At 36.7% G+C, this 27,316-nt stretch overlaps 1 protein-coding gene across 8 annotated transcripts in view; it reads right to left on the bottom strand.

Moving 5' to 3' along the window:
- Positions 1-27,316, bottom strand: part of KCNMA1 (potassium calcium-activated channel subfamily M alpha 1) — a gene marked incomplete at its 3' end in the record, with an annotated part of 410,494 nt that overhangs the window by 137,555 nt on the left and 245,623 nt on the right. For all 8 annotated transcript variants that reach the window (XM_084210399.1, XM_084210401.1, XM_084210403.1 and 5 more), the window contains 4 exons: positions 13,805-13,880; positions 9,010-9,085; positions 7,394-7,564; positions 5,652-5,743 (listed from right to left, as the gene is read on the bottom strand). In XM_084210399.1, coding sequence (XP_084066525.1) covers positions 5,652-5,743; positions 7,394-7,564; positions 9,010-9,085; positions 13,805-13,880 — 415 coding nt within the window. The remainder of the gene's footprint in view (positions 1-5,651; positions 5,744-7,393; positions 7,565-9,009; positions 9,086-13,804; positions 13,881-27,316) is intronic.

Raw genomic sequence — 27,316 nt, 5'->3', positions numbered from 1 at the left:
TTTTTATGATCATGACCTAAGGAATTTTGCAATGTTTCTCTATAAACCAATTTAAAAGTTAGTATTCTTTGTTTGATGCACACCTCCAAACCAGCCATAATAAAATGAAAGCATAGTAATTTTTTTCTTCTAGGGTCAGGTTTACTGGGGGCTCCCACTATAGCTTAAAGAATGAATATTCATCCTTTTGTTCTGTCTGAATGGCAGTATTATTTAGAGTATTTCTGCTTTTATGAAAAATACCACAGCATTTAGGCACAACACATCATCTGGTCTATCACCAGAAGACAAAAGTGAGTAGTGTACTATAAACAGAAGAAAAAAACTACTGAATAGCATACACAAGGAGCCCATACTAGAAAGCTTACAGTTAAATGCAGGGTAAATCTCCACCTCCAGCATTAGCACCTCACCTGCAAACAGACCTTAACTGACTGTTCTAATCCCTCCAAACCCTGGATTTGATTTTTGTACATTTTGTGTGGCAGATATCACACACACAAGCCATCTTGGTTTTACTTCTGAATTCAACTGAAAGTAGTTCCTATTAAATACATTGTTTTCTCCCATTATTACTCATTTTCCAATCACCTCACATGTTTTTTAAGTGCTCAATGAGTCAAAAAATATGAAATCCTTTGTAAGCAATGCAGGAGTTGGAATAGGATCTTCATATTTGTGAGCATTTCATCCATGAGCAGAGCCAGTGCATTTCTTTCCACAAAAATCATCCCAAAATGTCATGAGTAATTTTCTGCAACAGAACCCAAGTGAAAGCAAGAAGTCTCTAAAACTTGCTGAACAATTCATCACTTCTGCCCTCTCACATTACACAGCCTGGAATGCCATGTACTGTACAGTTTGCAGAATATGGTAGATCAGCAGATGTATAAACCAGATTCAGTCTTTCTTGGGTCAAAATTTGAACAGCATCTACTGCTATTTGATGCCAAATCCAAGAGGGTTTTTTCAAAGTTTAAGCAGAGAGAAGGAACTTTTAAAACTTCAACTAGAAATATAAAAGAAGCGCTGTTATTGCAGGAATGGAACGTGGTATGAGCCCTCAAATACACATTTTAAAGTCATAATGTTCTTATATGTCACTTCCCACATTTTCCTTCTTACTTTCAAAAGAATGGATAGAGTTTAATATGCACACAAAATTGAAAAAAAAAAAAAAGTTTCTCCTATTTCTTCTATCTGCCAGTCTATTTAACACTCATCAGATTTTCTTTATCACTAAGTGAAATTTCATTTGAAAAAGTGGGATTAGAAGAATGGCTAGCAGATGGGAAACAGAGACACCCCTGGGATCATAATGTAATCCATGTCACATTCTCTTATTACATTCTCATCCCACTGAAAAAATAATATCTTACATATTGCATCACATTATTTAATATAAGAATTTAATGTCACTTTCTTTGGAGCTATGCCTCTCATTACTGCAGCAAATGGACCTTTTCTTTGGTTAAGCCTAAACTTTTCTTTTTTCTAATTTGTAATGAAATTCAAATGTCTAATGAGTTCAATATGACCTGTCAACTTAAATTATCTGTTTGTCTTTCTGTTTACCATATCTATCTGTCTACAGTTTTTATTTTCCTCTGTGAAGTTTAGTTATTGAATCCCATGTTTCCTTCTGGAAGGAATTTCTAACAGATGATTATTCCTGTTGATATGTTGATGATTTGGTAATTTATGGCTTGTAAATTTAAGAAATCTGTAGAAATCTCTGGGAAACAGAGCAGATCATGAGAGAAGAGAAACAGAAGGTTCTAATACCTTTTACAGTAAAGGACTGTGATTTCATTAAAATGCACTTTTAATCTTACATATTAACTACAATAATGCCTCTGGATAACTTATTTTTACATCTTTTGAATCTGTAGTGAAGTCTAGCATGAACCTGGACAATGGTGACAGGGCAAGCAGTTTATATAAACATGGCCAGAGCTGCAGAATGGGTCAGGTTGGAAGGGACCACAGTGGCTCCTGTGGCCCACCCTCCGTGCTCAGCCAGGTCAGGGCTCTCTGCCACACCTACTCATGCAAAGCTGTGTTCTGCCTTCTGCCCTCAGAAAGACTTTGCATCGGATTTGGTATTTTGTCTTTTTTTGATAAAAAGGACAAAAAAATGTAGTCCATGGAATTAGAAGTCATTAATTCAATGTAAAGACTGAAAAAATCAGCAGGTTATCCAGGCTGAGTTCATCAGTTTACAAATGTTCTTTCCATACGCTTTCTAGAGCGTTGTGCATGCTGATTTACAATAAATGAATATCTTCAACTGGAAAATACTTCACAGAGTTAAAATCCAGTCTGACTGTATACACACAAAAACACAGAAATGGAACAAGAACAACCTTGATTCAAAAGTAAATTAGTAAGGACAGAATAAATTTTGTACAGATATATTGGTATAGATATTTCCGTATAAATGCAACAGTAAGTACTCCTTTTTATTTAATAGCTGAAGATGAAACTTCAATCAAAGACTACAAATACATTCCTGTTTCTTAGAAGTCTCCTTACAATATTATTACAAAGCAGGAATTATAACTCAATTTAAAATCTAAAAAATTCCCTGTGGACTTTCACAACTAAATGAACCTATTATCTAGTAATTTTAACCAGTGATAACTGTCTACAAACTACTTTTATTTCCAAAGTTTCTATCTATGGGCCTCATCTAAAGCAAAAATAAGGTTCTTTATTATGCAAAATGAATTCTGTATAGTTTATGATCCTCCGGGGACTTGATTGGCTGAAAAGCAAAATGAAATGTGAGCTCAAATTTGATGTGTTTGTTATTTCTCTTCTTTAGTTCGTGAAGTTTGTACCAATAATTCTCATGCCTACATTCTATGTCCTTTATAGTTACAATTCTGTAGCAAGGCTCTACATAGTATTTAAGTCACTTAGTGCAAAACTCAAAACAACATACATAATCATACACTGGTTTTGATTTCTGACCTAAATGTTTAATAATCATGTTATTACATACACTGAGCTTAGAAGGCAACATGTTGTGCTGTTTCCTGGCATGGTTGCTAGCTGGGGTTAAACCACGACAATGTATAAACACACCTATAGATGTAGCAAAGCAGATTCCATGTATTTATCTATTTTGTACAGAGTTAAAAAGTACACACATTTTCTCTTTCAAGGGCTGAAACTATATCTTTCACCAAAATTCAGCTGTTTTCATATTGGAAGTGTATTTAATCTGGAAACTTTCTGACATTAGGAACAGAACAACTGTAGTTTCTCATTATTTTTGCTGCCAGAATCTATGCTTGGTTGCTCAACTAAAGACCTTATACTGCTAATTACTACCACATGCCCATATCCCGAGCAAAGGAAAACTTATTGGTTCTGACAATCCATTCTCTCAACACTGAATTCCAAATGAAAACTTCAATTTTGGCCAAACATAACATTTCATCAATCTTGTTCCACTGACTGCAAAAGCAACATCAAACAAGGGGTCCTAATGGCTTTTTACTGTGCAGTTCTCTAGCTGAGATTCTCTGATGAAAGACCCACATGAGCAAAGAACATCTTTAAACTACTTAGTAATTAATAATTGAACCAGAAAACAATGCATAAAGTAAATTGAACAGTTTTTATGCTGATGACAGAGATGAGTCTCAAGCAACAAATTATATGAGCAGTAGAGATCAGCAGAGAAAGCACTGACAACAGAGTGAGATAAAAACAAACAGACAGTGCATTACAAAGAAAGACCAAAAAAAAAAGTGAAAAAATAAAATTAAGCACGCCCCAAAGCTAGCAGAAGCTTGTAATCTGAAGTTGAGTTTTTCAGGATGTGGGGTTCTGACTGAAGATCAGGTCCAAATTTAGAGACATCTGAGCAATGCTGGGTACTAGTGACAATGTAGAAGGGGAGGGACAAACTCTGTGTGCAAAAGAGGTTTTAGCCATATTCCCCTCTGCTATAACTCCTTTAGAGCTTTGAAAACAGAGGGATATGTTCTGAGTTTGAAAAACTTATCTTTGAGAAAACAAGTATGAATATAAATATGAAACTGTCCTGGTCTCTGTGACAAATAAATATTTTGGGAAATTAACAACACTACTCATTTCCAGAAATAAATCAAGGCATTTAGTTTGTCTAGGTAAGTTTCCAACATCAGTGTTTACAGTTTAGCTAAGACTTTTGTGGGTATCTCAATAAATGGACATATTGAAGTTTACTATCTAATTGCTTGAGTATTATTGAACAAAAAATAGTATAGTTATATCTAATTTTAAAACTGATTTATCTACACAGTAATACAAAGCAGTGCTCTAGAATTAGCTCTGTGGGACATTTACAGTCTTTCTGCTACACAGAGAGGAGAAATAAAACAATAATCCACTTCAAAATGTTGCATGGGTGATGATTTGAAAGGAATGAAGTAAAAAATTATCTTCTTAAAATAAGAAGGACAATTCATTAGATAAATTTCTCACAGTACTTTATTTCTATCATATGAAAAGGACTCTCTATATGACTAGACTTTCAGGGCAAATAAAACCTACCAGTGGATATCACAATGGTATGTAATGAAATGAAGGATGGCAACACTAAAGGTGACATTGTGCTGTATCTCTCTATATTGCCAAGGACAGCTAGTTCAGTAAAGGCTTTATCCCAGCACTTCCAGGAGCTGGGAATGCCAGAAAGAGCTAGCTTTAACTTGGTCAAAAAAAACAAGCAGGCTTTCAATAGAAATGTAATGAGGTAATGTGGTCCAACAAAATTTAACCTTTGCCACCAGGTAAAAATAGTAGGTTTGGTTTTTTATCATAATGTTTTGATATTAAGGTTACTGCCTGCTCTTCTTCAGATATGCTTAATGTGATACAGGGAAGAGAATTGCTTTAAAATCCCTGGTCACAGATTCTAAACTCATGAGAGTTAGCAAGGTCCATGGAAAGTCAGAAAAAGCTGAATGAGATCTGAATCTGCTGGTTGAACATTGAGAAACAGGGCTATTAGACTTCTTACATAGTCCAACCGAACAAACTGGTAAATATTTATCACCTATTTTGCATCCAGTAAAATAGAGTTTTCTGAAGAACGGAGTTGTCTGAAAATCATGCCGATTATCATTGTTACTTAGTTAAGAGACAAACCACACGATATTCTGATGCCCAAAATGGTGAAGTGACAATTCACCCTTGCTGCAGAAGTTAACTGCATATGTAAGAGCAGCACTTTTTACAAGACATTCAGTGTAGCCTGAGTGGGATCCAGGTTCTCCTGACGAAGGGACAAAATGTTGTGACTTGTACCATAGCAGAGCCCAGGTCTCTCGTTATAGTGTGACAACTCTCCAGTGGTAACATCTGATGTCAAAGAGCACAGCCTTGCAAGCTGTGAGTCAGCTGTTACCACCTTCAGGGGCTCTTTAGAGTCCCACAACCACACCTGGTCTTTTTGGACTTACTTTCTGCCTCGGGTTGAGTTAAAAGTTCCGCCGTATTTCTTCCGATTAAGGATGAGAGCAGCAATTTCTGGCACGTAGCGAGCAAACATTGCCTACATGCATGAAACAAAAACACAAAAAAAAAAAAAAGAAAATGGCATGCAGAGAGTGTTCTACTGCAGCAGAGGCAGCAGAGCCTCTTGGGATACTTACTTTCTTCCACTAACCGCACTATAGGAACCACCATATTTCTTGCGGTTTCCTATTAACTCTATGATTTCAGGGACGTAGCTGGCAAACATGGCCTAAGAAGAAGATAGGAGACAGAAGAAAAGACTAAAAAGAGAGGCCAAAGAAAGGGGGATGATGAATATTTTCAGAAGATATATATTTTTAAGATCTGAAAATGCAAAAGAATTAGATCTATGCAGTTGTTTAAAAAAAGAAAATTTTTAAAAAAAAGGAAAAATTTCTTATCAAACAAAACAAGAGGGCTCAATGTAAAAGGTTCACACCTTAGAGAAGGTTCACACCTTATAAATAAAGAAAATGGTCAAAAGAGGAAAAATGGACATGTAAAACAAAACAAGAACAAAATTATTTCAAACTGGTATCTAACCACAAAAAACAGTTATGTCTATTTCTTCCTGAAGAGGGGAGGGGGGAAAAAAACCTATCCAAGCCCCACTGTAAAAAACCAAAGCCAAGTACTATCATTACTGTTACATTTCTGTTTTAAAATACAGACTCTTCCCCCCATTGTAAGAATTTATAAGAAGACAAAAACAAGATTAAATCAGGGGTTATGTCCCCATCAAGAAACAAAAAAAATCACCTCCCCTGCCCCCCAAAAAAACTTTTCCAAAAGTTCTTGGGTTTAGAAGGATTGGAATAACATGTGATAGAAAAAAGGTTTTGAGGAGAAAATAAAAATTATTCTGCCATGTTTTGTCCAACAAACAGCTTCCTTGTGGCTGGATACTTCGAAGAGCTACTGCCATTTGACATGATCTTTGCCTTCACATGTCAATAAACAGAGATGAGAATGCATATATGCAATACCCCTACGTATCTGTGTGTGTCTAATATATGGCATTTACAGCATTGGTTATATACATACCACCTCTGTGAGCTGCATGTATATGTGACACCAATGGATGAGGTAAAGTAACAATACACATATGAGTGCATGGGCACAATACACATTACGAGTCACCTGCATAGCATTTACCTTGTGCAGGGTAAATACTAAAATAAACTTGGCTAGTTTAGAGAACATTGCAACAGGTGTAATAATATTACCAGTGCTGACAAATAATGGAAAAGTTGGCAAGACGAATAGTAACTTGGGTGCTGTTTACATACAGGACAAAGAACACGAGAAATTGCCGATATAAAAGGATGCTGGTTATGGCTATGGGATAAATTGTGCGCTAAAATCGTACTACATGACATGAAAGGATGTTTGAAATGAAAGGGAATGTGGTTTGCCATCATCTGGATCAGGCAAGCTGCTCTTTAAGGCAGTCCAAAGCCACAGTGTTTGTTGGAATTCTGGGAAGGAACACAGAAGGGTGGGTAGGACCTCTGAAACCGCAAAGTGCCTTTAAACATCAATAGCATCTTCCATAAATGCTCTACAGTCAGTCACTAAGAAGTAGAGGACTACAAATAACATTCTACGTTGAAATATTAAGGCACTTCATGTATTCACATGCATTAATCATTTAAATGGATTAGAAAAATTCTAATTCCGTACTAATTCTGGACTAATTTGACAAGCTCTGCCAAAATATTTATCTACAGGAAAAAATGCATATTAAACATACTTTAATGTTTTATAATTAATTTTAGTTTAATAATCCAGATATTGTTCCCTTAATGACAACATTGAGGTATAGAGTATCAAGCTTTAAGGTAAGCAGAGTATTAAGAACATAAAGAAGAATTTTTACCAATCCCCCAAGGATGAAGAAGACCATGAAAAGGCGACCAAGGGTTGTTTTTGCATAAACATCTCCATAGCCAACGGTGGACATTGTAACCATCAGCAAATAAACACATTCCCAGTATGTTAACGGTTGATTATTTTGGAAATTTTCCCATGGATCCCCTGAGTTCTCCACCTACAGTGTACAAGAAAACATATAATGAATTATATTAATTGTAACTGACTCTAACCCCAAATTAACTCTACCCATGTATGCATGTGCTTGTGTGTGTATATAGATATATACTTTGGCATATAATACAAACTCTGAATCCTTTCCTGTGATTTATTTTCATCAAATACAGAACCTGACCCTGTGCCAAAGAGAGCACTGCAGTTCTTTTGCCAGTATATACAGCCTCGCTACTCAGATCATTTATGGGAAGTATCTGTTCCAGGCACCACTAATTAATGTAACTTACTCATCTAGTTAGGTAAGTTCATTTAACAAACGTGTTCAGAATATTTCCAGAGAAAAATCTTACTTCTAACACAATTATACTGCTCAATGTTTTTGTTTTAAAAGATTATGCAGCGATTGAAGGCACTCCACCTTTAGTGGAATGCTACTACTTCTTTAAAAAGCCAGCCACTGAAATTTGTCAGTGGGAAAGGAGTGTGCCATCTAAAATTTGTTCCAGAGTAAAGAGTTGGAGTATTCCTACAGTAGAATAGAAAAGCTTTTGTTGAAAAACCAAGGAAAAAAATTCCAAATCCTAGAAAACAGTACTCCCTTGGTCTTGATGAAGTATTTAACGGGTGTTGTGCTGTTTGGTAAAAACGAGAAAAGAAAATATTGTTTTTAGATTGAAATGCTACATTTCCCCATAGGAGTACAAAAATACGGTTCTACGTGAATGAGAAATATATCATAAATTAAAACACTCAAAACCTCCGGGCACCTTTAGAAGGGCGAACATTAAACGACTGACACCGCAAGAAAAGGAGGAGCCGCGCTGCGATCCGCCCCAGCCGGGCGCGCTCCGAGCGCGGCTCGTGGGGCGTTCCCGGGCGAACACCGCCCCCTGCTGCCCGGCCGGGGCGCGCACCGACAGAGCCCGCTCCGCAACGGGGGCGTGCCTCGCTGTCCCGGGGAGCTGGGCTGCCTCGCTGTCCCGGGGAGCTGGGCTGCCTCGCTGTCCCGGGGAGCTGGGCTGCCTCATTATCCCGGGAAGCTGGGCGTGCCTCGTTATCCCGGGGAGCTGGGCGTGCCTCGTCATCCCGGGGAGCGGGGATGCCTCGTCATCCCGAGGAGCTGGGCTGCCTCGCTATCCCGGGGAGCTGGGACGCCTCTTTATTCCGGGGAGCTAGCATGCCTCGCTATTACGGGGAGCTGGGATGCAGAGCTCTTTATTCCGGGGAGCTGGGGTGCCTCGCTATCCCGGGGAGCTGGGGTGCTCTCCGGAATAAAAGGGAACGCCCAGGGACTGGGTTATTTCGTTATCCCGGGGAGCTGGTTCGCCTCGTTATCCCGGGGAGCTGGCACGCCTCCTTATTGCACTCTACCGACGGGGTACGGCGCTACCGGAGCCCGCGGTCCGGCAGAAAAAAAATCAACGAAGCGTTGGCAAATGCACTCACCAAATGTATGAACCCAGCTGCTGTCAGCCACGTGCTGATAAATATAGAGCACAGATTCACTAGCTTGATGGAATTACTGGAAGTGAACAAAGCAAATAGGAGCTTAGACTAGAATTTGTCACGTATTTTTTATAGGTACCTGTATACAACTGCAAACTTTAGACTCAAGAACCTGCTGATTATTTCCCAAAAGAAAGATTCCCTGAAAAAACTTATTCAAAAGGTTATGTATAATATGCATTATTTTTCCTTTGGAGAGTTCACATTTTCATAATTTTGATAGCTTAAAAAGAAAGTCCCAGTGTATGAGAGCAGAAAGACAAACAGAAACCTTAGGTACATCAGTAGTCAAACTAATAGAAATAAATCATGCTTTTTCACAGATAATCTGGTTGCCTCTCAGTACACTCATCTCTACATTTTTCACTGCTATACACTCAGAATTATTCACAATTAAATACATAAAAAGTACATGAGAAAATTGACTCTTGAATGAAAGAACAAAGGTATTTCACAATTCCTGTGTAAAGTCCTAAGTATTTTTCATATTATTCTGCTTGCATGAACTCCTACGGAACTCTTTAGGGAAAATTCACATGAAATTAGAATATTTCATACTTCACACTCACATTTTTCTCTAGAAAAAGAAAAAAGTATAATTTAAACCTACCGAAAAATCTGCAAATGCTTTTTAGTCACACTGAGTAGTATTTTCCCTTTTCTAGACAGAAGGGATTTTGAAACAAGGACCTTACTCAGTTTTGCAGGAAAACACCATACTTAAAATCTTCAGAAGGAAATACAAATAAAACCTACTCCCTCTCTTCTCTCAAAAATCAATGTCCTAAGAAGGATATTCAGCAGAAATACGAGGAACTGCGGTCCATGTATGACTGTGTTTAAACAATCTTACCCATTCTTGTTTTTGCAAATATTTATGAGAAGGTAACACCTCAGAAAAGACCCCTCAATTATCCTTAAAGCAATACATTAAAAACTATAAAAATTGAAAAAAAATTCACTATCAGTGTTAGCAGTAGTAATTTTGTGGTAGAATTAATGTTTCTGTTTATAACCACTTTAAGGACAATAAAAATGCATCCTTTCCTGAACAAAATAAACTGTGAAATTAATCAATACAGGTCCTTAGAAGATGTTTTTAAAAGTTACAGTTAGTAGACATACGGGAGTACAAGAAATAGAATCTGACCAGGTAATATGAAAGATGAAATGAACACTGTATTCAAAGATAAAATAGCATATCAGCAGTCTTGTCATTAGTGTTCACCAACATCAACATATATTCCCTATTTATTTCTCTCTTTCTTAAACTATGGTTGATTAAAGTCCCTATTTTCTTAGGGCTAACATTCATTTATAGCACAGGACCTTAACCAATGAGTTCCTAGATTAAACAAAATCATAGGAGGGGCGCTGATGCAAAGCTCCACTATCAAAGCTGAATATCATCCTTCACCTGAGCTTAGAGCACGAGATGTTCCTGATAAAAAATTATGTGTCTGTTGGTCTCTTCATATCACTGTACTACCCATTAATAGTAACTATTTACATGACTTGTTTGGTACATTTTATTTTTGAAGATTTATTAAACACTGTGCCTTGTCTGTCCTCTATGAAATACTCCCTGTGTTTCTGCCAGAGTCTAAATATAGATGAAGGATTAGTCATAAACATTTTCTCCCTCTTTAAGCTCTTTCCAACATCTGTGCAAAATCCCCTACTGTGAGCCCTGCCTAAGCCCCTGCAGTTTTTTTGAAAAATATCAGAAAACAATGAAGGAGAGAAATTTTTCAACTGAAAACTGTAGAATTCAATTTCATAAAACATGGGAACAAAAACTCTTGAGTGAAATATATTTAATTTCAAATTAGGGAAACAAATGGGTCCTTGGCAGAGTACAGTCTCTTAAAGTGCCACAGTGAAGTTTTGCTTTGTCTTACAGGATCTTTTGAAATATATCTAGCTTTTTTTTTTCAGATATTCTAATAATCACCTAACACTTTGCTAGTCTCCTTACTGCCTCTGGATTTGCATTGTGCACCATATTCCACTGGATTCCAGTTTTTGGAATGGCCCTTCTGCTCACTGTGTAAATAATACACGTTCCTTTAATCCTCATATCTCAGTCAATAATTCCAGGAGTAATTTTCATTTACAGGTTACAGTAAATGTTTTTCTTTACTGTAGAAAAGAAAAAAGGAGGAGAAAATCTCCTGGCAATTGCACTAAATATTAAATACACAGCATTGACCAGTATGCTCTATCCATTTCTCAGTTATGTGTTATTAATGCCAAATGCACTGAAATGCCTGGGTCACATTAGTTCCATACCTTTTTCATATAAATACATATCACCTCAAACAAAGAATTCATTTCTTTTCCTGAATTTTTAAATAGTAAAAAGTACTTTTTTCCCCCCTACTTTAATTTCAGAGCTAGTAATGATTTACTGAATTTTCTATCCCAATTCAACAATTCAAATTCTGTCATTGACTCTTGGTCTTTATGTTCACACAATTCCTAAAATGTCAAAAATTTCAATAAAACCTTAGAAGTGGACTGCAAAAAAAGCTAAAATATCTTCATTCTAGAAGATTTTTTGCCATCCCTGAGCAAAATAATGTTACAGTAGCAGGCCAAAAGCATACAATTATGTATAAGCCTTTAAAGTAATAATAAATTCTAAGGCCACAGTATGTAATTGAAATCATTGATTGAATTTAGGGAAGTAAATTTTATTTAACTAATACTAGATTTGTTGAAACTAGTGGTTTAACTGCTCTAACTTGTACAAAATTTTTAAAGATTCTCCATTAATCACAGAGGCTCAGCACACTTTATTTTTTTAGGAAGCAAAATAATTCAGAACCAGAAGCTCTCAATTAAAGAGCATTCTGGTACTGTAATGGAAAATGTGTGTGCAGCACATGAACTGCAGTTCTGATGGTACTTCAGAACACACTGGAAATATGAAAATTTCTCATTGAAGGTAGCAGTAGCAGTAATAAATGAACTTTCTAGCTTGTTGCTTTCTAAAAGCTAAACTCATACAAGACATTAAAAGAAACCCCAAGCACTTACACAATCAAATTTATGTCAGGTGTAACTAGAAACTCTTCTAAACCAAATTGTATTCTGTTAATTTGATTTAATTTCAAACATCCATTAAAAAAAAAAGTTTTGTGAACATTACTGACATTCCAAATTATTCAGGTAATTCCAGGTTATTAAGAAAGACAATAAAGAGAGCAGACATGACTTTCTGTTGCATTACCAGGAACAGGGAGAGACATAAAAACTGTTTCAAGGCAGTGACAATTTTTCAGTTTAATAAATGATCTTAGTGAGGAACTGCTAAGGATGAATTAACTGACTAAACTGAAACACTCATATAAGAAAGTTTTGCTTTACAGGCTTTCACTAATCAACACTTGAGGTTTATAGATGTTTTGGCAGTTGTATAAATTACCAGAGAGATTATGATATCTAATATAAAATTAAATTCTGCCCCAGAGAAAGGCTATTTCAATGAACAGGTCAATCTTAAATAAACCAGCTCTGAGTACCTGAATGTGATTAATGCACATCTATGGATCTGGAATTTCACAATTTCCCCAGTACTGAAGGGGCTATTAGCTTCTATCCAAAATCTTTGAGTTTATGGGGCTTCTCTACTGACTCCCATTTCTTATGACAGGGTTGTTCTGCATGTTAAATCTTATTCTCCTTTCCCATACTGAGAATTCTGAGCTGTGGGACTTCACCTTACATTCTTTGATGTCTTTGTTTGGCCAGAATTGGCTTCATTCCAGTAACACAACTAAAAGCAGATAGTGTGAGAATTTTACAGTACAGAGAATAGTTTCAAGGTTAAGGGTTGAAGAAAGAGCTGCTAACTGTGAATCTGCACAAATTTCAGTACCTGTTTTCCTATTGATACAAATTATCACAGCAAGAAATGGATTTACCTGCATATAAAGCCCTCACAGATCTATAGCAACTGGTGCAGAGAGGGGAAGTTTTCAAAATGGAATTGATTTTACAGTAATTATTGGAAGCTGGGTTCAATACATCCCCCGGAGCATTTTAGAGAATGATGAAAAACAATGTGTCTTCAACTGCAAGCCATGGGAAAGTTTCTCTTTATTTCCTTCAAAATGATTTTTAGTCCAAAATTGTGCTTTTCCTGCACAACATTGATGCATTAATAGGCCAAAGAACCAGAAAGCCAGAAGGTTAATTGGAGTATTTGAATTATTATACAGAAGAAATACTAAGGATAATGAACACAATATAAAGATAGCTCAGTGTAAATTTAATGGTTTTAATACTAAGAAATATGCTCAGTTAAAAAAAAACTGGGAGAGCCACAATGAGAATTTCTCAAAATACTTTTTAACTTTAAACTTTGGAATGAATTTTGATTTCAGTTTTTTCAATACAGCAGAACATGGACTAATGATATGAAAAGAAGCAATGTTTAATCAGTACAAAGTACAACGTAAATCATTCTGCTTTTAATATCAACACATAACCTTGCTCGGTATTTCAAACATAACACTGCATCAATTAAAATGATCACAGAGCAAAAGGTGCTGTCACTGACAAATCATTCATCAGCAGAGAAAAGGCTCAAAGAACAGATAAGAAGTGCAGGGCTTTTTCCAGAAAAGAAAATAATATGTTACTAGGGCCCCAAATCAAAGCCATTTACATTCTGTCACCAGTGCAAATAAATCAGCATCAGGAAGAAATCAGTAAGAAAAAGTCTTACCTTGTTTTAAGTATATTCAGAAACTGCAAGATTTCTGAAAATTGTATCAGTCTTAGGGCTCTTAAAAATCTTAAACCTGCAGTAAAAGAAAACAAAGTTATAGTAAAGAATAATTCAAGTTGTAACAGCATATCACAATGACAGTGATCAATTAAATCAACAGAGGTAACATACAAAATGTCAAATACCTTTGAAATGCTCTTCCATATTTAATTGTTCAAGGATCCTTAACAGGTATTTTTCAAATTGTTTTAAATTTATTTCCCTAATAACAGGTTTAGCCTACCAGAAAGTGTTAATTTTATGTAGGGAGCAATGGAAGGAGACACACAGGCTGAAAGCTAAGGGGAAAAAACCTCACTGAGGTTTCTGTTGGCAGTTGCAGTGCACATGTCCTTCTCTTTCAGGCTGTCAAAGACACAGGTCTGAAAACATCTCAGTCCTCCAAGCTCCCACGTTGGTTAGTGAAAAATAGCAGATCATGGGCAAGAGATCTGATAACCTGGATAAAGTAGACTGTATATGCCTGATTAAATTTGGTAAATCTTAATGACGTAAAATCTTTCATAGTAATAATGCTCCCTATCTCCACTCTCATTTCAAAAACCTCATGCAGGAAAAGAGAAATCACACTTTTTCTCTCAAAAATGGCAAATTTACTATAATTCTTTCCATCAGTCTATAACTACAGGAATACATAACATATCAGTATTTTAAAAAAAGCATTTTTACAAATAAATAGCATTTTTATGTTGAAATCAGATTGCGTGCACAGCAATTCCCAGACAACTAAAAAGTCAGTAAGACAAAGTGTGTGTGTGCAAGAGAAACTAATCGAGAAGATTAAGGGCTTAAATTATTAAAATAGTCTTATGCTGATAGTAAATGATTTGGCTGCAGATCTTTGGCATATGAATGAAAGTACACTCTGTACTGTACATATGCACAGCTTAGAAAATTAAAGTAAAGCATGAAGAATAATTTTTATTAGACAGTACAGCCAGGAGTTACATAAAAGTTGTGTAATGTGATATTGCAACTGTTACAGGAAGGTCCAGAGCAGCTTCTTCTTATACATTCTCTTTATTGACATCTATTTTACCCAACTCCAGCTCAGGAAACCACTTTTTCTTTCGAGAAACTTAAGGAAATACTGATCCTGGCAAACATATAAACCTGGTCACAACTTTCATCATCTCACTGGAGTAAGAGGTTCCCCTCAAGCACAAAGGTGCATGTGGCAAGATGTGTTTAAATCAAGAAAGTATTATTAGAAAGTTGTTAAATAAAATATTTGCTCTTGTATTTTGCCCTGTTAAGACTCCTAAGTAGTGTTAAAGTGCACTCCTGTCTATTATATGGATATAAAGTTTCTTTTTCATTACTGAGGGCAAGTAACTCTGGAAATTAACCACAACTTGCTAAATGGACTCAGGGACCTAAATGAAGAGCAATAAAATGAAGCTTAATAATGCTAAATGTCAGATACATATGCAATTAGAGAATGATAACTTAGGATCATATTGCTGAAACTGTGAGAGACACATCCCTCTGTTCTGCTTCCAGGAGTTCCCACAGCTGTCACTCCTATCCCAAGAGATGTGGTTAGACAGGGAAGGGGAGGTTCCTTACTAGTAATCATAAACCTTCCAGCTCTTTTTCATCCAGCTGCACATTGCTCCCTATAAACTTTTATGAAAAATGGCTGGAGTGAAAAACACCCTGCCTCTAAAATGTTTTGCACTGCATCTGAAGCTAAAGGTAAGACCAAGTTAACCATTGCTACGTTTCAAGAAGAAGCCTGAGAAACATCTAAGTTAGCAATAAAAGCTCTATCTCCAAACCCTTATAAGGATTAAGTTGTATTTTAATAGTCAAGACATCAAATGATAGATGAAAAATATTATGGGTTCAATGTGTTTTTTATGGAAAAAGAAAATCATTACAGGTGAAGTCCTGCATTTGCTGCAGCCCACACACTTTTAAAAAATTTCTTGCAGAGAATACAATTAGAAGAAAAGGAAAAAACAAAAACAAAACACTAGAGAGTTTGCTTGGACATTTTAACTACAAAGTAGGGCTGGCTTTCAATTATAAAAGCCAAGGGAATTATTAAATGGCATATTAGTTCTTTCCAGTATCCTGACATTTCCTAGGCATGAACAGATCTCCTATTATATTCCTATATGTATTTCATTTTATGTCATTTTCACAGAATCATACAATCTGATGAGGGAGGAATTTTCAAGGTCATCTTGCCCAACCATCCCTGCAGTGAGCACCTAGATCAGGTTTCTCAGAGCCCTGTCTTGTTTGACCTTGAATGTTTCCAAGGCTGGGGCATCTACCACCTTTCTGGGCAACCTGTTCCAGCGTTTCACCATGCTCATTGCAAACAAATTCCTTATCTGTATTCTAAACAATATCTGTCATATTGAAACCATTACCCTTTCTTCTTTCCTCCAGGCTGAACAACTCCAACTCTCAGCATTTCCTCATGGAGATGTCTCGCATCCCCTTTTTTTGTGCTCAGAGCCCCAGAGCTGGACACAGAGCTGCAGGTGGGGATCACAGGAATGGAGAAGAGGGTGGAATTTCCTCCCTTGCCCTGCTGCCCATGCTGCTTTGGAGAGCCCAGCACACAACTGGCTTTCTGGGCTGCAAATTCCCATTGCTGGCTCATGTCCAGCTCCTCATCTGTAAGTACCCCAACCCTCTGCAGGGGCTGCTCTCAACCCCTTCCTCACTCAGCCTGGGCTGACACTGGGGGTGGCCCCAAGCCAGGTGCAGGACCCTGTACTTGGCCTTGTGGGCCTGAGGAAGTTCCCACAGACCCACTTCTCAAACTTGTCCAGGTCCTGGATGGCATCCCATAACCTCAGGCATGCCAGCTGCACCCCTCAGCTTGGTGCTTCCTGCACACTTGCTGGGGGTGCACTCAAAGCCACTGTCTCACAACCCAGACCATGTTACCTCTCTCAGGTCTGCTCCCTTACTGAGAACAGGAACAGTTGATATTTGTTTATGCATCAAAAATAGAAAGGAAAATTCACTAATAGGAGCAGTGGCAAAAATTTCCCCTTTCCCAAAGCTGTTTCAGCTATGTGTACAAACATATACAGCTCTCTTTCCTTAGCAAAATTTGGGAATGTGTTTTATACAAGTGGAGAAGAAGAATTTCTTCTCTTATGAAATACCTACAAAACTGTTTTACATTTAAATTATATAACCAAGAGTTGAGAAATGGTAAGTTTCTTACGAATTACAGTGAAGTCCATCCTAATTTTGCACATTTCATGAGCCCTGTCTGCTAAAGTTAATTGTAAACTGCTAAACAGAATGCTCAAGAAGTGCTTGCCACTTGTCTCCATCATGTAACTTAACTTTTTCTTGGCAAAAAGTTTTACATTTGAATTTTCTTATGGGATCTGATTAGAATAGAATATAACATGCTATACTACAAATTATAAAAAAAAAAACTACCAAAATATTTAATTTACTCTGAAAATCTCTAATAAAAGAAAAAATGCACAGATAAAATAAAAGAAGGACCTCCTGAGTTTCTCAGTCTTCTGCTTCTAAATGGATGACTAAAATATACTCAGGATTGGAGTTCATTTCAGCCACAATATCCAGAACAAAGCTACAATATTCAGAGATATCAAGACCAGAAAATCCTTTTATAATTATAAACAATATGAACAGACTTCTTAAAGAATATGAGACAAAGTGTTTCAGTCAATAGTTTTTGCCTCTAGTACAGTAATCTGAGTTGTAGGTCTGATGATTCAAATAAACCTTCAGCTCTTCCACAGCATTATTTTCTTACTGCAAAAATATTTGTTTAGCTACTGTGTTGCTTGTGCAGCAAACAGACCGTTTTCAAAATACACTGAAAGTATAAAATATGTGTGTAATATTACTTCATATCATGGTGTTCAACCTAAAATCTGTAAAAAATGGCCACCAGGAGAGGCCACATATTGCCAAAAACCCCTGAAATCAGTTTTAAAGAAATCAGTTATTTGTTCAATAGGAAGAATATGCTGTGCTGAACTACCAGGCTACCTCTAGAATATAGCAGGAGTACTTTTTTCTGACTCTTTACTAAGGACCCAGCAAAATGGATGGATTCTTTAGAACAGAATAGTGATCCTGACACGGCCAATAAATGATGTGCCAGTAGCAACACAATTACAGTAGAAAATTATTTTATCTATAAAGTCTACAGCAAAATAAACAGTATTCTTTAGAGCTTTATTTGACTTTAAAAGCAATAGGGCATTTTCCTCTCTGTCAGACAGTTTTGCTCTCTCTCTGCTGAACTGATGCTTTCCACTGGATTAATATACAGAGGCAACCAGGACCAGCTATAGGTTGCAAACCCCAAGGGACCCCCCTCCTCCCAAAAAAAGGAAATTTCCCATTTTAAATCTTTGAAGGGAAAGGCAAGGAAACCATGACAACTATACTTATATGATTTAAATGAGATTCTAATAAATAGAAACAGGAATTGGGATATTTCTTCATTCAACATGAGAGGTTGATGAACAAGAACAGCACCAAGCATTACACTGTTTCTCACCAATGAGATATGTAATCCCCATCTTACTGCCTTCGGCTGCTTATTTTTTTTCCAATAGACAATAGTATGTCCAAAATATTGGTGTACAGGTTCAATATACAGAGATTGTGTTTACCACTTCTATTCCTGACAAAGCATTCACCCACTCATCAGAACAGCATCTTCATCAAAGCTATCAATGGCTACTTTCACCCTAGATTTCATTAACACCACATGGTTTACTGAAGTCAGAAAAATAAAATCCCAGAATCCATATTTAGGAACCTTTTTTGAGACACAGGACAGAGGGATAATTTTTAGGATGTAAAATAATCTCATTTTGAACATCTTCACGGAGTGCAGCAGGATTTTCTGAGATCTTACTCCCTGTAGATAAGCTTGAAAAGGAAAGCTCAAAGAAAAAAGACGAGAAGAAATAGAATGGGAGGAAAAGGATCTTTCATTCTTTGGAACCAACCCAGACAAAATATTTTTGTACATTTCCCCACCTCTGTTATGCAACAGTACAAGTGGGGGGAATAGCCTGCAGCATGAAAAAAATCAGTGCTCTATGACCAGGACAGAAAAACTACAATCAAGTTTAGAATAAATCTTTCTGCTGTACATTCCTTCAACTTGCTCTTACACCTTTTAAGTGGCAGCAGTTTCAAACAAAATTTCTTGATAAAACCAACACTGCAGAATATTACATTCCATCCTGCAATAAAGACTGGATTATTTGATTCTAGGTGAACAATGAACCCCTGGGCTGGGGAGAGAGAGGAGTACATTGCATAAGTTTGGGAAAAAAATTCTTCCTACAAAGCAACTGAAACACTGCAGCTTTTATTTAAGGTTGAAAAATAAAACAGAATATCTTTGTTAGAAGATACAGCAATACTAGCACCAGAGACAGCACAACAAACTACAGTTCTGAGGGAAAAGTTCAGAGTTAGACCTTACCCCAGTAAGAGCCGACCCTATAACAAGACACCAAGGAGTTTCGCAAAGTGCGCTGCTCTTCCTTCTCGGGGATGTTATGTCCAGGTTTGACACGATATCCGTTTTTGAACAATTCTCCATGAGATTTTTTACGCCTTCTGGTACTTTTGTACGTTTCTGTACGCGTGCCCCCAGAAGGGTTGTGGTAGACTAAAATCTTGCTGGGAATCATGACTGTATCTTCAGCTCCAGCAGCACTGCAAGGAAGTGCTGGATGCAGTCCTCACTCACAGCATTCACTGACAGCAAAGATGGGCACAGATTTACCCTTCCTTTTGCTAATTCAGTATCAACACGGAGAGACAGCTCAGAGTCCTTTCTTTAACAGAACTGCTCTTTGGGAGCAGATTTGTTTAAACTGGACACAAGATAAAGTTCCCCTTTACTGGTTGTTATCAAAAGAGAATTCAGTATAATCTAGTTCATTTCCGTTAGCTTGAAACAGAGTGAATTAAAATACAAAACTCAGCTTGACAAAACAAGCTATCACAAACTGGCTAGGCAAAACAAATCACAGAAGCAAGCAGGCAGTGCAGATGCTCCTCTGATCCGAGATGTATTAGAGCTTAAAAGCCATCTTCTATCCGGATATTACCACATAAGCTTCTTTCAGATACATCAAAGAACCACACCCATTGATTCAAAACCCACAAACGTGATGCTGTTCACTTGGCATGAACAAGTACTCTAGCAAAGAATATAGTTCTTATAATATATATACATAAAGGGAATTGCTTACTGTGTATTAGTTTCTTTAGCAAGTTCACATGTCTGTTTTCCAGTTAAAGTTAGTATGCAGAAAGCAGAGGTCACATATTCAGCTAACTCTTACAAGATTTATCCCAGATGAAATTAAAAAACCTCCAACAAATAAACACAACAACCCTTCCTCCAACCCCAGTTAATGTCACCTATCTTACTGAAGGAAAAAGAATTCAAAACGATTCCGCCATCAAGCATAAGTACAAAGAACAGAGTCCATAGGTCTCTCAAGAAGACTTGGTCTATGAATATGCACAAAACTGGAGTTTTGTTCAGTCAACTACCACCTCATTCAATGGATAAAGCTCTACAAATTAAAAATAATCATCATCTTCCATGACATATGATAGAATGAATGAATTTTCCTGCTTTCCTGCTTTACACACTTCATTGTGGAAAGCTATCTTCATTTTGAGGAATATGCTTATAGTTTCTTTTTTCTTTTCCTTTTTTCCCCTTGTTTTTGGCCTCAGAAGACCCACAAATATAGCAATGCCATCTGGAGTACAATGCAAAGCAGATACAAAAATAGGCTGCACCACGTGCTTATATGAAATACACGGGATTTCAAAGCATTTTGGAAATGTTATTAAGGGGTGGACTGCCAAATAAAAGGGGACTGTAGCACACAAAAATTTCAAATTATAAGTAACATGCAGATAGTTACTGCAAACTACTTCTGTGAGTCCTTTGCATTGCAACCTTTAACACTACATTCTCACAAACGACCTGGTTATGTTCCCATTGGTCACAGCAGTCAGGTTCCACTGAGTCTGTAGGGATGGGGTTTGGATGGGGTTTATGGCTGCATGCTGACAAACATCCAAGATTTATCTCTGAGCACTTGAATCACTCGGCTCCAACTGAAAAGATTTGAATGGGGTAGTACTTATCTGTGTTACTAATCACATCTTGTACAGCTCAAACTGAATGCACGTCCTACTTAACTTTTTACCATGTAAGGTACACTGTTTTCCTTTCTTTCTGTATTTCCTTTTGACTGGTATTATAATCTTGTTATTATCCAATTTTAAACCTATCATTAGTGTACTTTATACTTAGTACAGCAAATGTTTGGGTGTAGAATCCATTTACCTTGAAAGCCTGGAATGTCTCTAAAGGAAAACAGGACCTAAGTAATAAATAGCAAGAGCCAAGCTGTTTAGTTTATATAACCTATTATTTTGGTTTTAACAATTTGACAGTATTCTTTTAACTCCTCAGCTTCCTGGCATAGGCAGATTTTTATCATTTTTTTTTCGGTCAGTGCACTGCTTAATCTGTTGCATACATCAAAATCTGAAAAGATAAATCAAATGACACAAACTAGGATTAAATCTAAAATAAACCTTCTCAACAAGTTTAAAAAAATGTATATAAATTTGAGCAGCAGCAGGATGACGGCATATTGTGCTGAGAAGCATTCTTCAGCATCACAGCCAGTCACACAAAGCTGCTGGTATTACCTTCCTGTGCAGACATTCTGCTATCCAAATTAATATTTTTTTAGTATTTTGTTCTAAAACCCGATTACTCAAGACAGCTTCTTTGTCCAGTGACATTTACAGTTTACTACCACCTATAATATCAATCTATTACTTGGCCAATTTTCTTTATATTAGATGTAAAATTAGATTGCAGAAAATTATTCCCTGTAGACTAAGTTTTTTTTCAGTTATCCAGAAGAATGCCTTAGGTATTCTAGCTTAGATGAGCATCTGAGTGAAGGTCTGGAGTCCAGTTAGGCAAATGAAGGTGCCATCAGTAAAGTATCCCTGTTTCCTACCCCTGTGAAGGACATGGCCCTTGGCCTCCTGGTCTGAGGTAGACCTAAAACTCCCAAACCCCATGTTAGCAGCAGTACCTGAAATGTCTGCAGTCTGCTCTGAAGTATTTAATCCAAACTAATTAACAAACATTGTGTTATAAGGAGCTCTAGAATGACTTTTAACAACCCATTTTGCCTTCAACGAATCCAAGCTACTAACAAATGAAGTTTTTCATATTTTCTACAGAACCATACCCTTGAAGGACATCACTCCATGACCTTCCTTGAACTTGCCATAAAAACAGATTTACATACTTATGGAACTGCTGCTATAATTAAATGACAACTTGTTTCAAAGTCCATCCAAATGTGAAGCTATTAAGCTTAAATATGCAGAAGAAAGCAAGACTTGTCAGCAGCTAAGCTCCATTTTACCTTTGGCTATGCAGGGACTAGTTACTTGCTATATCATCTTGAAGGAGGGCAAGGGAAGATTAGAGCCTGCCTTGGAAAACCAATGTAATGGGTAGAAGTGGGTATCAAATCATTGTCCTTTAAAACACAGGTTAGACAGGGGTGATGGATTTGCTGTGCTTTCGTGGGATAATATTTACTTACAGTTGTGCTCAAAACCTCAATCTGCAAAAAAACACAAAACACAAGGAAACATGCCAAGGAGAAACCTGCTGCAGAGAAAAATAACTGTGTTATATCCTGTGTCACAGAATATCCTGTGACTATTCTCTCCTTGAAAATTCATTTTTAATTTAATTTACAGCAAGTGAAAACAGAATTTTCCACATGCTACCTTTCCTCTCTTTTAAATTGCTGCTTCTGAAACGACAATGTAAAAGCCATTTGCTGTACACAAAATGGCCCATAAAATTTTCATTGCCGCTATTTCAAAAATGGTGAAAGCATTATTCAAAGAAAAAATAATCTGCTATGTCTGAATTTAAAAGCTCTACAGGTTGGTCAACAACTACTTTTTAGTACAGCTTTGTAGCAACTTCTATGGATTTTGACAGAATCAGAATAATGCTCATTCTGCAAAGAATTTACCACTCATTAATCTCACGAAATTATTTAAAATGTAAATTTACAATCCAATCTCGAGTTCCTGAGAAAACGCATGTAGTTGCATTATTTATTTTTTATCTCCTAGTCTCAAAGTCTTAAGCTATTAAACCATTTTCAGAATGCTTGGCATTAGGCAAGAATAAAACCAGTCACTCAATATGTAAACATTCACTTTTCTGCTTTACACCACTTCAGGCAACAACTGTGTCATATTCCATAAACCAAGCACAGATATAGCCAGCAGTAAATGAAGAGCAGATCTTTGCATAAAACCAGGGAAACCATAAAACTTGTCAACATTTTATATGACAAAAGAAGTATTATCCCACCAAAGTGACCAGAGTTGGTGCATTTTTAACAAAAGATTGAAACCGTGAAGGGAAGAATAACCAGTATTCATATTGACCTAGGGGGTAAAAGAGAGTTAAGAAGGCAAAGTATTTATTCAGCTCTCGTTTTTCTACTTTTTTAATATTACATTTGTGTAATCCTGTCCAGATGCTGTGAGTCCGTATTCAAAATAAATGGAAAATATGCCTTTTTTTTAATTCTTTGATTTGGGGAGAAAAATATTAATTGTACACTTTACTGATGGTGCTACTAAAACCAAAATGACCTTTGAAATAAGAGGTTAAACCTCAGCAAGCTAACCTTGCAAAGAAGGTTGCACAGGAGATTGGAAATTTGGGGGTTGCTTTTTAAAGTGACCATTACAACTCAATATAAACAGGCTTCCCTTCCTGAAAAATCACAAGTTAGCATCTTATATAATTTTCCTTGGCATTCATCAGGAACAAATTGCACTAAAATCAGGAATATGCTATTTTGAGAGGCTGCAACCATAGGGCAGAACAAATGATAAGAACAAAGGCAAAGGAAGGGCAAAGGCCAGATCTAAAGCCTGACTCATGCTGCAGGAGGTTGATTTAAAAAAAGACTCGCAATTCTGCCTGTCTTTGCTCCCGTGAGTCACAAGGCACAGGCCAGAACTGCCAAAGAAACAATGAGCATACTATGAAATAGGGCTTGACAAGGAGTCAAGTATTTCACTTCTAACCAACTGGTATGATATAATGCATCCTCTTCAGTGAGCCTCTTCAGCCTTTGAGCTGCACGAAGAAAATAGTTGAAGAACGGATATGAGCAGATACAGATAATTTTAGGAGAAAATGATGCATCACAAAAGTCTGTATGTGATTGTAATCCAGGTGCAAAAAACATTAATTCTGTTTTCAGACCAGATGGATGACAAATATTCAAAAAATATTTATGCTTATCCTGGTGAAGCAATAGACTTTTACTCAATGTACAGAATGAGTATGGTGCAAATTTATATTGTACAAACAATAAGCAGAGTATTTCAGACCAGCTGCAGGATTAAGAACTTAGTCATAAAATTCCACAGAAATTAAAGATTATGGTGTTTTTCTTTTTGCAAACACAACTGTTGTATAGATCCATGCACCATGTTTCAGCACCCCTTATTTCACCCTAATCAGTACTAAAAAAATAGTCTTCACCTCCTCAGCAGTGCATCATGTTTAAATACGAGGTCTGAGAACTGCAAGTGTCAATTCATCACTAAGAGTGAGTCAAGAATAAAGGCAGTAAAGGAGGGAGCATTTAAAACTCTTCTCTTCAAATTCACGTTAGACGGAAAAATCTGTGCTCTGCCTACTGAGAAAAAAATTCTCACATTTTCAGGTGCACAGAAATGCTTTCCCTTAAAGGCTGATGTTACCCCATCAATAAGACAAGATAGTGATATTTCTGTGCACTATCAGAGTAGATTAGAGCCAGTGCCTAGTTAAAATAGGTGTCTGAAATTTTCCTAGAAGACTCTGTTCCTCAAATCTACGTATCATTGGCTATTTTCCACTGAATGCAGCATATTTCTTACAGGATGTGCCCCACATGCAATGATATACAATTTTCTCTAGATTAATTTCCCAGGTGAGAGTGAACATGAAAGAATTCAGATGATATTTCCAGATGTTTCTGCTTTTACAATGCTGATATCTGCACTTTGCCCTCAACAGGAAGGAAAGTGAAATAACACAGAAAAAACCAAATATGGAATGAAACAGACAATAAAAGCCCAAATCATATAATTTGCCTTATAAAGAATCCCACCTCCTTTTAATTTATATTCACAATATTACACATACAGAAACTCAGATGTTCATTGATGCCCCACCATCATGATATATATTGCCTGCACACTAGCCACTATGAAAATAACTTTTTCTTCAAAGTTAGCATTGTCCCAACCATGTTAGGCATTAAAAAGCACTTCATTAACTACGCTTTAATAAGTATCTAAATTTCAAATAATGAAATCACATAAAATATATATAAATTATATATCTATAACACAAATTATAATATTTACTAATAAAATAATTTTAATTCATTTACTTACATAATTAACTAATCACTTCTGTTCATAATTAAAAATTGAACCTATTACCTACAGCAGCCCTAACATACATTGGTAAGAACCCCTCCAGGACTTAGGAGTTTTGGTACCAGGAAAGATCAATGTTGAATAGGAGAGACTTTCAAAGGCAGCATTTTGAAAAAGAAAAAAAATAATAAATGTGAAGGTTATGGAAGGTATTCACATCATATTAGGATTTTATATTTATCTTGCTGTGATTCTTTCTTCTGCTGTCACAACACTGCAATCAATACTTGAACTTCACTGGCTCCCTTGACTAACTTCAGAGAAAAGCATCCCAGAACAGAACTAAGTAAAACTGAGCAAACTGTTAAAATGTGAAAATAATCCTCACTTCACTTTCAGCACGCAATGTCAGTGCTCTATTTGGCTACTAACATTCCAGCTAGCTCTCAGCAAAAAAAGACCTTCTGCTGGGCTCTGCAGGTATGATCCACACCTCCCAGTCTAGTGCCAGCTGCAATTACTCCCTGTCTTCAAGCAAAGACACTTGGGATGGCCAAGGGGCTGCAGGGTGCATGAATGGGACTGGCACTGACTGCTGGCTGCACAGGGCTTGGAAAGGCACCAGTGTAGCTCTGCAGTGCACCAGGAGCTCACCCATACACAAAAACTCCTTCAGTTTGGTAGGAAAACGTTCCACATGGTGTGGGGCTGGTCAAAGAAAAACACAATCAGCAATTAGGAAGGCAATAAAGCAGACAGATAATTTATACTGAGAAGCAGAGTAACTATGTGATGATGGAGAACTAATGACTAGAGAGTTTTGAGTACCTCAGAAATCTCAAAAAGCATTTTGCTCTCAGTCATCTGTGCTTCTAAGGGACTACAACAATTTACTTTTGATTATGAATATTATGGTTGCTAGATATCCCAACTTTAATGCAAAACCTCTTCAAATTTCAAAACCTCTTCACACTTCAGATAATACACAGCTGATTCATTCCAGCTAAACATCCACAGTGGTGCTTCAACATTACTGTTTTGAATAAAACCAGCACTCCTTGAAGGATAATGCTTAACAAAATCCTGTCTACTAAACCTGTCCATGCAGCACAGTTCCATCTGCCTTACTTCATAAAAGGTGATTTTAAAAGATGGCAAAATAATTTCCCTGTATAAGTCACCTATAACTGCAACAAGAAAATGGCTTCAGAAAGTTTCACAGCGGTTTTACTTAAGTAGAAGCCCACATTTTTCTAAGTTTTAACACTATTTCTAAACTAAAAGATGCATTATTTTCTTTTTTTATTTGCCCTATGCTATATATTTACTAGCAACAAATGAAATTATGAAGTTAAATATGCTGCTTTTCCAACATTTGACTTTTGAATCAAAGTGCATCTGGGGAGATATCACAGGAAAACCTGCTTCTGGTAAATGCAACTTCGAAGACAAGTAAAGCTTAGATATCTGAAACCTAAAATACCAAGAAGACATATTTTTTTCACTTCATATCCCTTTATATATATCAAAGCATAGAAGTTTACTAGATAGATTTAGAAAAAAATCTTTAACAACAACAACATAAAATTTATAAATACAATGTACTGACTTTTACATAAACAATTAAAAACTAAATGCCTGAATGAAACAAAAATGCACTCCGAAGTTTAGCAGCATCTTCTTTAACACCGTTACAAATTAAAAAGTTCCCTGAACAGAAGAAACTAAGAAAAGCAACAAAAAAGTTCCCAAAGGAAGCAGATCTAAAGAACCTGCAAACCCTGGCCTCTGAGCATCATTAGTTTCATTGGCAAACTTTCTGGCAATCCATCAGGTGAGCCACTGCAGTACAAGTAGCTATGGAAGAGTCAATCACTTCAGAGATGTTTTTGTGGTGCAGAAATATGTCCTTCATTTTACAGATTGCTC

Source organism: Fringilla coelebs, assembly GCF_963513975.1.
Source record: "Fringilla coelebs genome assembly, chromosome: 8".
Classification (NCBI taxonomy): domain Eukaryota; kingdom Metazoa; phylum Chordata; class Aves; order Passeriformes; family Fringillidae; genus Fringilla; species Fringilla coelebs.
Note: the sequence above shows the minus strand (reverse complement) of the source record. Positions and strands in the feature narration are given on the sequence as shown.